Source organism: Erinaceus europaeus, chromosome 20, assembly GCF_950295315.1.
Source record: "Erinaceus europaeus chromosome 20, mEriEur2.1, whole genome shotgun sequence".
Taxonomy (NCBI): Eukaryota; Metazoa; Chordata; class Mammalia; order Eulipotyphla; family Erinaceidae; genus Erinaceus; species Erinaceus europaeus.
The window spans coordinates 24878813-24891582 of record NC_080181.1 but is presented as its reverse complement, the minus strand read 5'-3'; the positions used below and the strand labels follow the sequence as shown (position 1 = coordinate 24891582).

Genomic DNA, 12770 nt, shown 5'->3' with positions numbered 1-12770 from the left:
TGCCTATATTAGAGCAATATGCAAAATAAACTGCAATCCTTTCTATCAGCAGTAGATACAAAATGAGATTTTTAAATACCTTTTACAGCAAACATAAAATATGAAGTGTTAAGGAATAAATTAATAAATGATGTGACTGGTGAGGCCCAGGATATGGTGAGCAAATTAAGTGTTGGATTTTCAAGCATAGCATCCCAAATTTGATACCTAATACTGCATGTGCCATAGTAATAATATGGTTCTTTCTGTTAATATGGTTCTTTCTCTCTCCACCTCTCCTTTCATAGATTAAAAAAAGTTGTGACTGTCCAATGGAGAGATTTATAAAGTTTTATTGGATTACAATTAAAGACAAATATATGAAATATAACTTTCTTCTTAAATTAATTTTTCAACTCTCAACAAGGTGCACTACTGCTTGGCCCCTCCACTCAATGCCAGTCCAACAATACTTTAATAAAAAAAAAATACTTATCAGGCATTTCCCTGAAACTTGACAAACTGAGAAAAGAATTTAGGTGAAAGTGGGCAGGAACAAAGGGGAAAAGGATGTAGCTCAGTGTAAGATGCATGCTTCACATGCATGAAGTCCTAGGTTTGGTTCCCAACACAAAAGAAAAAGAAATGAAAACAAAAGTAAAGAAACAAGAGAAGTTAAAATGATTTTGATGGGTGGTGGTAGATAGCATAATGGTTATGCAAAGAAACTCTCATGCCTGAGGCTCCAGAGTCTCAGGTTCAATCCTCTGTAACACCATAAACCAGACCTGGACAGTGCTCTGGTAAAAAATAAAAAAATAACAATAATTATTGTGGTTTGGGAGGTGGTGCAGTGGCTAAGGCACTAGACTCTCAAGCATGAAGTCCTGAGTTCAGTCCCTGGCAGCACATGTACCAGAGTGATGTCTGGTTCTTTCTCTCTCCTATCTTTCTTGCTAATAAATAAATAAAATATTTTTAAAAAATTATTTTGATGAATAAGAAAGGGGTTTGAAAAAAAAAAGAAAAAGGGTTTGGGGAGACAGGGCTGGGTAGTGGCACAGAAGGTTGAGTGCAAACATTTTAGTGTGAAGGACCCAGGCTCAAGCCCCCAGTCCCCACCTGCAGAGGGAAGGGAAGCTTCATGAGTGGTGAAAGTTTGCTGTGGGTCTCTCTCATTCTCTATCTGCCCTCTTCCCTCTAAATTTCTCTCTGTATCTAAAATAATTTTACAAAGAGGATGAGTTGGGAGGACTGACCTATAAATTCAAGGTTTATCACAAACTAAAGTAATAAAGCCAGTGTACCACTGACAGGGGTACACAAACACAGAGATGAGAAAACTGGAGAGCCTAAATACCACCAGAAAACTGGTGGTATCACTAGTGTTGACAGTCTGTAGCTGGGAAGGATGAAATAGTTAAGATGAGGTGAGGAATGAATCTTTGACTTACAAATAAAGAGCAACAACAGATTCAAAATGAAACACCCAGGTGGATTAAATACCTAAATATTAAAAAATACTTCTTGAGGAAAATATAATAGTAGGGAAGGATTTCCTTAATAAGACCACAGAAAAGCAGTCTACTCATTCTTGATACCACATGGGAGCACTGTGGGTAGCACCAAATGAACTGCATGGATGGTGGAGCCTTGTTTAAGTGGAACTTGCTCTTTCTCCAAATAAAAACTGAACCATAGTAATAATTGTGCCTGGAATTTGCTTCAATATGTTTAGGTGATGATGCAAATGAGTGGAATAATTCGTCTTTATAATAAAGGAGGCAACTTAGTAGGGGGAAGTGAGAGAAGAAAAGAGGCACAAAAGGACTTGTTGGGGAGAGTAAGAAATTCATTTTGGTTCACACTTGAGAACAAATGAATGAAACGTTACCTGTCCCACAGGCAGTCATTTGACAGGAAAAAAGATGCTGAACTTTCTCAAACTTCTGTAGGAGAAATGAGTTCCAGTCAGAACCCCCCTGAGGTCCTCACCTGTGGTCCTGAGTAAAGGAGCTGAACAGAGCAGCTCATCATCCACACCTGCTCCTACTCGCTCCTCTCTGTTCAAATGGTTTCCAGGCTTGAGCCGTTAGTGATTTGTGGCTTGCATGCAGTAAACATCAAATAGTGCTGAACACGTCTTTTATATAGCTGCTAGCAGGGAGTCATGTCACCGGAAAGTGAGTGGCAGTAGTGTGAGTGTGAAGTACCTGTTGCTTTGTCCTGTCCTCTAGTTCCAGGGTTTTCTCCAGGCAGCCTACAATTCTAGTTCATTCATCCAGTTAGTCCCTACTTCAGGGGGAAAATGTCTTCACCAGTGGCCACTCCAACTGCATCTTCACTTACGCAGGAGGGAAAACAGTGGTGATCTTCTTTTCTTCTTCTTTTTTTTAACCAGAGCACTGTTCAACTCTGGCTTATGGTGGTGCGGGGGACTGAACCTGGGACTTTGGAGCCTCAGGCATGAGAATCTGTTTGCATATCTACCCTTCGCCCAGCAGTGGTGATCTTATTGGTGCCAGCCCATCCAAATTTCTGACTCCCCTACCCCCGCCATTCTGGGGGCATCCCCAGCTTCCTCAATGCCTTCCTGGGGGAGTTCCCTTACTCCCCATGGCCTTCTGGGGGTAGTCCCTGACTTCCCATCATTTTCCTGGAGAGCCAAGTGGTGGAAGCCCAATGGGCCATCTGACCCCTAGGTCACATCCGTAGTGCTGCAAACTCTGGTCCTGTCGCATGTGCTGGGATCCCAGGCCCTCTGATTTCATCCCCAGAGTAGCTCCAAATCTCTGCCTCTTGTGGTATAGGAGGTGTCAACTGAGTGTCTGCAGATCTGAAAGAAACCAAAGAGTCACAAGCTTGTCACCGTCCCCAGATCCTGGCATCTGTTTTCCCCAACAACCTCCTACTCTTTTTTTTGTTTGTTTGTTTTTTAACATTTATTTATTTATTTTCCCTTTTGTTGACCTTGTTTTTATTGTTGTAGTTATTGATGTCGTCGTTGTTAGATAGGACAGAGAGAAATGGAGAGAGGAGGGGAAGACAGAGAAGAGGAGAGAAAGATAGACACCTGCAGACCTGCTTCACCACCTGTGAAGCAACTCACCTGCAGGTGGGGAGCCAGGGTTCGAACCGGGATCCTTATGCCGGTCCTTGTGCTTTGCGCCACCTGCGCTTAACCCGCTGCGCTACAGCCCGACTCCCTCTTTTTTTTTTTTAAGGAGATTTTTTCTTTTCTTTCTTTATTTATTGGACAGAGACAGAGAGGAGCCAGGTGGTGGTGCATCTGGTTAAGTGCACACACTATAGTGAGCAAGGACCCAGGTTCAAGTCCCTAGTCCCCACCTGCAGGGGGAAAGATTCACAAATGGTGAAACAGGGTTGCAGGTGTCTGTCTCTCCTTCTCTATCTCCCCTTCCCCTCTCAATCTCTCAATTTCTCTCTGTCTCTATCCAATAATAAATAATTAAAATTTAAAAGAGAGAGAGACAGAAAGAAGTGGGGGGAGAGACCCAGAGACATCTGAAGCACTACCGCTTGTGAAACTTCCTTCCTAAAAGCCAGGACCATAGGCTCAAACCTGAGTCTTTGTGTATTATAACATGTGCTCAACCAGGTGCACCACTGCCTGCCCCCTATTTATTTGTTTTAATATTTTCTTAACATTTTAATTATTTATTTATTATTGGATAAAGACAAATAAATTGAGAGCGGAGAGAGAGATAAAGAGGGAAAGAGACAGAGAGACACCTACAGCCCTGCTTCACCACTTGTAAAGCTTTCCCACCCACAGATGGGGACCAGGGGCTTGAACCTGAGTCCTTGTGCACTGTAATGTGAGAGCTAACCAGGTGCACCACCGCCTGGCCTCTTGGTTTACTTTTTTAACCACTGCTCAGCTCTGGCTTATTATGATGATAGGAATTAAACCTGGGATCTCCAAACCTCAGGCATGAGAGTCTTTTTGCATAACAATTATGCTATCTCCCCCAATTTTTTTTTTCATTATTCCCTTTTGTTGCCCTTGTTTTACTGTTGTAGTTATTGATGTCCTTATTGTTAGATAGGAAAGAGAGAAATGGAGAGAGGAGGGGAAGACAGAGAGGGGAGAGAAAGACAAGACACCTGCAGACCTGCTTCAACGATTGTGAAGCGCCTCCCCTCAGGTGGGGAGCCGGGGGCTCAAACCAGGATACTTAGTGCTGGTTCTTGTGCTTCGCACCACGTGCGCTTAATCCGCTACGCTACCGCCTGACTCCCCTCCCCCACTTCTTTTTACCTATTTTACTACTTCCAAATCCACTGTAATAAAATGCCCTCCCTATAAATTTCTAGACATTTCTTTCCTTTGACTGTGCACCATTTTGCCTTGATGACCCAAGTGTCCCTCCTGCTATTGTCCCACACTTGGATGAGCATCTCACCTTGCCTGCATGGAAGGAACCCTAATATTATTAATACTGATAGTGATAGTAATGATAACTGTTAGAGGCTGACTCTGTACTAGGTTCTGCTGCCAGGAAGCCATTACATACAGCAGGCCTTGTTTGGGAAACTTGAGTGCATGCACTTACTTAGGGGTACATTGTTGTCCTCAGTTCACCCAGACAGAGAAGAAAACCCAGGCATGTTACAATGTGCAAGGACTTCGGTCCAAGCTCCCAGTCCCCACATGCAGGGGGGAAGCTTTATAAGAGGTAAAGCAATGCTGTAGGTCTCTCTCCCTCTGTATCTCCCCCTTTACTCTTGATTTATCTCTGTCTCTATCCCATAAGTAAATAAATTAATGGAAAAAAAAAGCACTGCACAAGGAACTTGGTTCAAGCCTCTGGCCCCCACTTGCAGGGGGGAACCTCTACAAGTGGTGAAGCAGTGCTATAGGTGTCTCTCATTTTCTCTGCCTCTCATCTCTCCCTTCTCATTTTTTTAAATCTCTATCCAAAACAAATAAAATAAAAAATATATGTTAAAAAAAAGAAAGCAATAATTCAGGAGGAGATAGCATAATGGTTATGCCAGGAGACTCTCATGCCTGAGGCTCCAAGCCCCAGGTTCAATCCCCCGCCCTACTATAAACCAGAGCTGAGTAGAGCTCTGGTTAAAAAAAAAAAGAATATCTACATACAGTTTGCTGCTCAAAATAATTAAGTAAATAAATAAAAACAAATAAAATGTTTAAAATGCACTTTAAAAGCCAGAGTAGCTCAGATGCAGTGGCAGAGTCCCATCTCCCCCCCCCACCCCCCCAGCTTACAGCGCAGGATGGCCTCCTTGACTTGGTGAAAGCCTCTGTCGGGGCCCCGGCTGGCATCCACGAAGTACATGAACCGGAGCTCGGCAGGGCAGGCAGCTCTGGGTAGCCCGGACAGAAGTGGGATGGTGCAGCCCTCAGCACCCGGGGCCTCGGTCAGCGCCTGCAGCATCTGGTACTTGCACCAGGGGTCCCGCAAGAAGCCAGGGGTGATGAGCAGCACACGGCAGTGGCTGCTGCTCAGTGCCTGGCACAGCTCAGACACGATGGCACCGCCTGGCGTGGCATCACGGAGCTGCAAGAAGCAGCGCAGGCTGGCAGTGCTGCCCTCCAAGTAGGCCACCAGCTCCTGTGCGGCCACCAGGTCCTCCTCACTGTGGCACACGCACACGTCGTAGTCCTTGCTCCAGCGGCCACTGCTGGTGCTGGGGGTTTCTGGGGTAGGTGGTGAGGTGGAGGACATGGAGGCAGAGCTAAGCCCCGCGGACGAGGTGCTGTCCTGGGAGCTGGGCTGGGGTGCAGCACTGGGGGGGCTGTCAGAGGAGATGGGCATCTTGGGCTTCTTGGACAGGGCTTGCCTGAACCACTCTGTAAGGGAAGAAGTCTCAGCTCAGCTCCAGAGTTCTGCCTGCAAGGGGGCCAATGGTGGGCCTGCTACAGCCCTGTTTCCAGGACCCCTGACCAGCAAGCACCCCTTGTTGCTTAGTCTATAGACCCACCACTCTGCTGTTTAGGTGTATCCTTCAGGGCCTAAGTCTCCACTATCTTTAAAAGATTCAGGAAGGGCTGGGGAGATATCATAAAGGCTATGCAAAAAGACTTTCAGGGGTGGCAATACAGCTTGCTTGGATAGTGCGCTGCTTTGCCATGAGTGAGACCCAGTTTAGAGCCTGGTTTCCACTGCATTGGAGGAAGCATCAGTGCTCTCCTTCACTCTGTCTCTCTGCCTCTGTCTGAAAAAGTCATCCCAGAGTAATGAAGCCCCAGTGATGCCCACCCCCACCCCCCAAAAGACTCATACCCAAGGCTCCAAGGTCTCAGGTTCAATCCCCAGCACCACCTTATAATAATTACATAAAAAAGAATATTTTCTCTTTAAAATAATTTTAAAAATTGTAAAAATTACCTTTTAAAAATCATTCTCCACATGTCTGAGCTTCTGCAGCCCTAGATTTAGTCCCCTGTACTACCATTGGGGGTGCGGGGGGCGGAGGATAGAAGCATGATGATTATGAAAAAAGCCTTTTATGCTCCGAAGTCGAAGTCCTACTAGGTTCAGTCCTCAGCCACTACCATAAACCAGAACTAAGCAATCCCTCCCACCCTGTCTCTCTCTCATTTTCTTTTTTTAATGTGAAGCTCTCAGGCATGAAATCCTGAGTTCAATCCCTGGCAGCACATGTACCTAAGTGATGCTCTGTTCTGGTTCTCCTTCCTTTTCTCATTAATAAATAAATAAAAGCAGAAAAAAGAAAAAAAAACTGGACAAGCTGAGTTGAAACCAGCCTTGAAGGGTGGGAGTAGATAGCATAATGGTTATGCAAAAGACTCTCATACCTAAGGCTCCAAGGTCCCAGGTTCAATCACCAGCACCATAAGCCAGAGTTGATCAGTGCCTTGGTTAAAAAAAGGGGGGGGGGGGAGGAGGAAACCTGTCTGGAGTCAGATACTGCACACTCTTATCTTCAAAAAGTGAAATTAAGTCATACAGGCAAGGAAGTGGAGACTTGGGGCCAAGAAGATAGCATAGTCTTAGAGTTTAGGACGGTCATGCCTGAGGGCCCAGCGCTGTTACGTCAGAGTTGAGTGGTCCTCTGATTTATGAGAGAGGGAGAACCTCATTCATTCTGTGATTAAACTCAGGATCTCATGCTTGAGGGTACACACCCCTCCCCCAACCACATTCTTGGAATATTTTATTTATTTATTTACTTATTGTTGCTGGAGCATTGCTCATCTCTGGCTTGTGGTAGTACAGAGACTGAATCTAGGACTGTAGAAGCTGACATACGGAGAATGATTTTTTAAGCCAGTTTTTACAATTCTTTTGCAAATTCTTTCTTTTTTGTTTTAAGAGAAGATACTACGGGGAAGTGACACTTGCAGCAATGTTCCACCACTTGTGAAGCTTCCTTCCTGCAGGTAGAGAGCAGGGGCTTGAACTAGGGTCCTTGCACATGGTAGCATGTGTGCTCAACCAAGTGCACCACCACTTTATTTTTGTTATGAAAGTAGTGAGAGAAAGCGAATCAAAACATCACTCTGGCACGTGCAATGCTAGGGATCAAACTTAAGACCTCATACTTGAGAGTCTCCAATTTATTCACTGCTCCACCTGCTGTTGCTGCTGCTGTTATAATCAGAACAGTGCTCAGCTCTGTCTGTGGTGGTGCCAGTGACTGAAGCTGAGACCTCTGAGTCTCAGGCTTCAAAGTCTGTTGAATGAACAGCTGTGCTAGCTCCCCAGCCAATTGGTTTGTTTTCTCTCTGCAACTCTTTGCCCTGAATGGTTCTGAGAAATTTAGCTGACAAGACACAGGGTAAGCATCCAGCACGGTGGTATCCAGGCAGGAAAATGAGCTTGCACACCTGGCAAGTCTGTGAGTGTAAGAAACACAGGTTCCACTGATGCCTATCTCCTCACTCACTCACCACAAAGCATGTGAGCACTGAGGTTAAGGTAGGTACCCCCCACCACCACCATGTCAGCCTGTTTGCTCTCCTCTCTTGTCTGGGCCACACAGGTCTCCTGTCTCTCCAATAGCAATGCTGAGGACCATGGTCCCAGGAACAAGGGGATCAAGAGTTAGCTTCCACTCACCAGCCACCTTGCCCAGAGGCTTCTTGGACCCAGAGCCACAAGCTCCAGAGGAGGTTGATGATGCCATAGTGTTGGACTCAAAACTAACCCCATGAAACCAGGCATTGGAAATGCAGGAGAAGGGAGGGGACCTAGTCTCCACGCCATGGAACAGCCATCCTGCAGGGAAGGGGACAGAAAGACAACAACTGAGGGGGCCCTGGGTGACCTTTCTCTCCCAGTGCCTGACAGATGCCTGGTCTTTCTGTAGGGCACCCCTCCCTTCTGGGGTCCAGGACACCCCACACTGTGCTGAACACTGACTCCTGGGTCAACCCAGATCTGTGCAGGTGGCAGGACTTACAGAGGATGAGCTCAGCATGACCAGCAGAGGGGCTGCTCTCAGCAGCACCAGGCAGGGAGCGCATCTAGGAGCTGGGTGGACAATGGGCAGCTCCTCGGAGGAACTTGCTGTGTTGGTGCTGAGAGAAAGACAGTTGGTGTTTGGACCAATGGTCATATATCCAGATGCTGTGAAGAGAGAAGACATGTCAGAAAGCCAGGGAGACTTTTCCTCTAGTTCTGCCTCCCCTGAACAGCTCCATCCACTCACACACACTCTCTCACACTCTCCCTCTGACTCCCTTTTCCCCTCTCAGTCCTCAGCTCAGCTATTTCCTTTTTCTTTCATTTCTCCCCCCCTCTTTTTTCTTTCTTTTATTTTGATAGAAACAGCTGAGCAGTACTCTGATAAAAAAAAAAAAAAAAGAGGGGGGGAGCCGGGCAGTAGCGCAGCAGGGCACAAAGCACAAGGACCACTGAAAGGATCCCAGTGTGAGCCCTCGGCTCCCCACCTGCAGCAGAGTCGCTTCACAAGTGGTGAAGCAGGTCTGCAGGTGTCTATCTTTCTCTCTCCCTGTCTTCCCCTCCTCTCTCCATTTCTCTCTGTCCTATCCAACTACAACGACATCAATAACAACAATAACTACAACAATAAAACAAGAGCAACAAAAGGGAAAATATTTTTTTAAAAAGGGAAGCAGTAGTGCTGCAGTTGTCTCTTTTCCTCTCTCTCTTCCCTCTTGACTTATCTATGTCTCTAATAAGTAAATAAATAAGATATATGAAAACAGAAAAAAAGAGGGTAGGGATAGATAGCATAATGGTTATTGGAAGAGACTTTCATGCCTGAGTCTCCAAAGTCCCAGGAACCACCATAAAACAAAGCTGAACAGTGCTCTGGTAGGAGAAAAAAAAAAAAAGGAGAGGGACACACACACACACACACACACACACACACACACACACGTGCAGGGACCAAGTGGTGGTGCACCTGAAGAGCATACACATTACCAGGTACCAGGACCTGGATTCAAGCTCCCTGTCCCCACCTGTAAGGGGGGAAGCATTGTAGCAATGCTGCAGATGTCTCTTTCTCTCCTTTTTTGTTTCTGTTTCTATCTGTTTAATGTGTGTGTATGTGTGTGGGGGGTGAACCTAGTTATTTTGGAGCCTCAGGCATGAGAGTCTCTCTCTCTCTCTCTTTTTTTTTTTTTTTTGCCTGCAGGGTTATCGCTGGGGCTCGTTGCCAACACTATGAATCCACTGCTCTTGAGGTCATTTTCATTTTTATTGGCTAAGACAGATATCGGGAAGGCAGGGGTAGATAGCGAGGAAGAGAGACAGAGACACCTGCAGGCCTACTTCACCATTCACAAAGTTTCCCCTCTGGGATCAGGGACTCACTCGAACCCACATTTACAATAGAGGAAGGAAGGCAGGAAGGAAGGGTGTGTGGGTGAGACAGACAGTATTGGGGAAGGTATACCTAGAGTTCTTGCACCTTGCTAAGTTCAAATTGTATCTCAGTTAAAAATCTCTTTTTAGGGCTGGAGGAGAGCATAATGGTTATTCACAAAGACTCATGCTTGAAGACCTCTGGTCTCTCGTTAAAGCAAGTAAAATAAAAATTTAAAAGTCTTAGTGAAAGCTTAATTTCTTAAACAAACAAACAAAATCAACCCGTTTTAGATGGCTGGGTGTTGTGTCCAAGCCGAGCCTGGATGAGCGGCCTTCCGCTCGCTCCCCTTTTCCCTCCGCCGCGCCCGCCCCGCGCCGCCGCCTCTCCGGCGGCCCCCGCACTCGGCAGCCGCGCGCCGCCCAGACGCGCCGCGGAGACACAGGGCGCCTCGACGGGCCAGCGACCCCGCACACAGTCGCGCTCGCTCTGAAACACGGTCGGAGGGCGGAGAGGGAGAGTGACAGCGAGGGGCTGGAGCAACAGCCGGTCTCTACAGTGCGAGACGGAAGCGCCTTGCACCCAAAGTCAAGGAGACGCCCAGGCGGCAGCCTTGCCGGGAGGCGGCCTGCTCTGCCCGCTTCCGCGTCCCGGGGGCCGAGGCGGCCAGGTGACAGGACGGGAGCGGAGAGACGTGGCGGCGCCCCGGCCGCAGCCGCCCAGCCCCGCCCCGCCCCGCCCCTCCTTCCGTCGGTCGACCCCGAGCGCTCACCTGCGCCTGGTGGGCGCGCGCGGTACGTCCTGGGCGCCTTCTGGGGGCGCTGGTCTGAGGCGCGGGCTCCGACGCGCTGCCAGCCGCCCGGCCGACGGAAGTGCTGCGCGCAGGCCCGGCCCGACGGGCGCCCGGAAGCGGCGAGGCGCCAAGCCCGCGGCCCCTCCTCCGAACGCTCCCCCGTGGGCAGCCGGTCGGTGGAGTCTCCCGGCCCGGGAGAGGGAAGCTCCGGGCACTAAGCCTCACGCTGGCGGCCTCGCGACCCACCGGGAACGTGGACGCTGTGCTCTACGTGGGGCATCCACCTGATCCTTGTTTGCTTGTTTTATTACTGGATAGAGAGAGAGGCGGAGAGACACCTGCAGCCCTGCTTCACTCATGAAGCTCTCTTTCTTTCCCTGCAGGTGAGGACCAGGTGCTTGAAACCGCGTCCTTGCACACTGTAATGTGTTCGCTACCGCCGGGCCCCTCCACCTGATCCTTTTTTATTCACTTTTCAGTCATTTAATTTTCTGTATTATTTTTTAGAAGATCTATTATGTATATATTTCGTTTTGGATACAGAGAAATTGAGACGGGAAGCGGTGGTAGGGAGAGAGGAATAAATGCAGCATTGCTTCCCTGTTCCTGAAGCTTCCCTCCTCCAGGTGGGGAGCCAGGGCTTGAACCCAGGTTCTTGCACATGGTAACGTGCACTGTATTAGGTGAGCCACCACCCAGATTTACTATCTTTAAAGATTTACTTTATTGATTACATATGAGAGAATTTCACATGAGACAGAAAGAGAATACTCTGGAACATGCAATGCTGGGGATTCAACTGGGAACCTCAGACATCCGAGTTCAATGCTCTACTAGTTAAGCTATTTCTTACTTTTAATATTTCATTTATTTATTAATTAATGAGAAAGATAGGAGAAAGAGAAAGAACCAAATGTCAACATCACTCAGGTACAAGTGCTGCTGGGGATTGAACTTGGGACCTCATGCTTGAGAGTGCAGTGCTTTATCCACAGTACCACTACCCGAGCCACAAACCATTTTTTCCAGTCATCTATTTAATTTTTAAGATTATTTATTTATTAGAAAGGTGGAAGAGAGAAAGAATCAGACATCACTGGTACGTGTGCTGCTGGGAATCGAACTCAGGACCTCATGCTTGAGAGGCGGGGAACGGCCTAGGGTCCCAAAGGCAGCTGGCTGCAACTTACTTACTATGAAACAAAACTTGTTATTAGCATATCTACTGCACGATCTAACATTTCTAATAGAGAAGGAATTTGAGACTTTTACATATCAACAACGTCTTTTAACCTTTTGTTACACCCATTCAAGATGGAGACACACCCTAGGTGTGGGCCGGAGAGGAAACCTCAGGCATGAGAATAATTAGCATAGCCATTGTGCGATCTACCATTTCTAATAGAGAAGGTAGTGTTTTACATATCAACAAGTCTATTTAACCTTTTGTTTAGACCAACTTAGTTGAAATATATTGATTGTTAACTAATTTTTACCTCAGACTTTAAATGTAAGTTAATTTTTATCTTTATGAGAATTACGTTGAAAACCTTTTTCATTTATCTTTGACTAGTAAGAATTTAGCCTTAAAGCTACTGTTTACCAAACTTTAAACATACACATAAACATAGTCATTAATACACGATGAGAGAAACGCTTTATTCATTGCGCCACCTCCCAGGCCACTATTTAATTTAATTTTTTTTTTTTTTTAATGAGAGAAGAGAGAAAAAGTACATCACTATGGCACATGTAATGTCAAGGACTGGACTTGGCATGTCTGAGAGTCCAAAGGCTTTATTTACTGTGCTGTGTCCTGGGCTGGGCTATTTTGCTTTATTTATTTATTTTCTTCTCTTTCCATAGATAGAGGCTATCACAACCTCAGATTCCTTTTGTGAAGGTACAGCTTGAATGTGGGCTATGCACACACATCGCAAAGCAGCACACTATCCAATAGAGCTATTTTCCCTGCCTTATCATCATCATCATCATCATTTTACAGAGCTGGGACCTTACTTCCCATACAAGTTTACCACTCTCAGGCTGCTTTCTCTCTCTTTCTTCTTTCTCTTAAACTTGATGTATTTATTGAGGAAAGACTCAAGAGCATCACTCTGGTAACAGAGGTTGAACTCAAGACTTCATATTCAAGAATCCATTGTTTTATCCACGATGCTACCTTCCAGGCTGCCAGACTGCTTTT

General features: G+C 46.6%; 1 protein-coding gene across 2 annotated transcripts; it reads right to left on the bottom strand.

The window, feature by feature from the left end:
* Positions 1-312: 312 nt before the first annotated feature.
* TIRAP (TIR domain containing adaptor protein) lies at positions 313-10812 on the bottom strand. 2 transcript variants are annotated; one of them, XM_007539409.3, is made up of 5 exons: positions 10544-10809; positions 8398-8564; positions 8055-8213; positions 5237-5821; positions 313-2815 (listed from the first exon to the last, which is right to left on the bottom strand). In XM_007539409.3, exons 3-5 carry the CDS (start codon positions 8119-8121, stop codon positions 2796-2798), a joined length of 672 nt encoding a protein of 223 aa, XP_007539471.2. In that variant the 5' UTR covers positions 8122-8213; positions 8398-8564; positions 10544-10809; the 3' UTR covers positions 313-2795. The 2 variants fall into 2 exon arrangements, with proteins under 2 accessions (XP_007539471.2, XP_060036150.1); XM_060180167.1 differs by lacking the exon at positions 8055-8213 and having other exon boundaries at positions 10544-10812.
* Positions 10813-12770: the final 1958 nt, after the last annotated feature.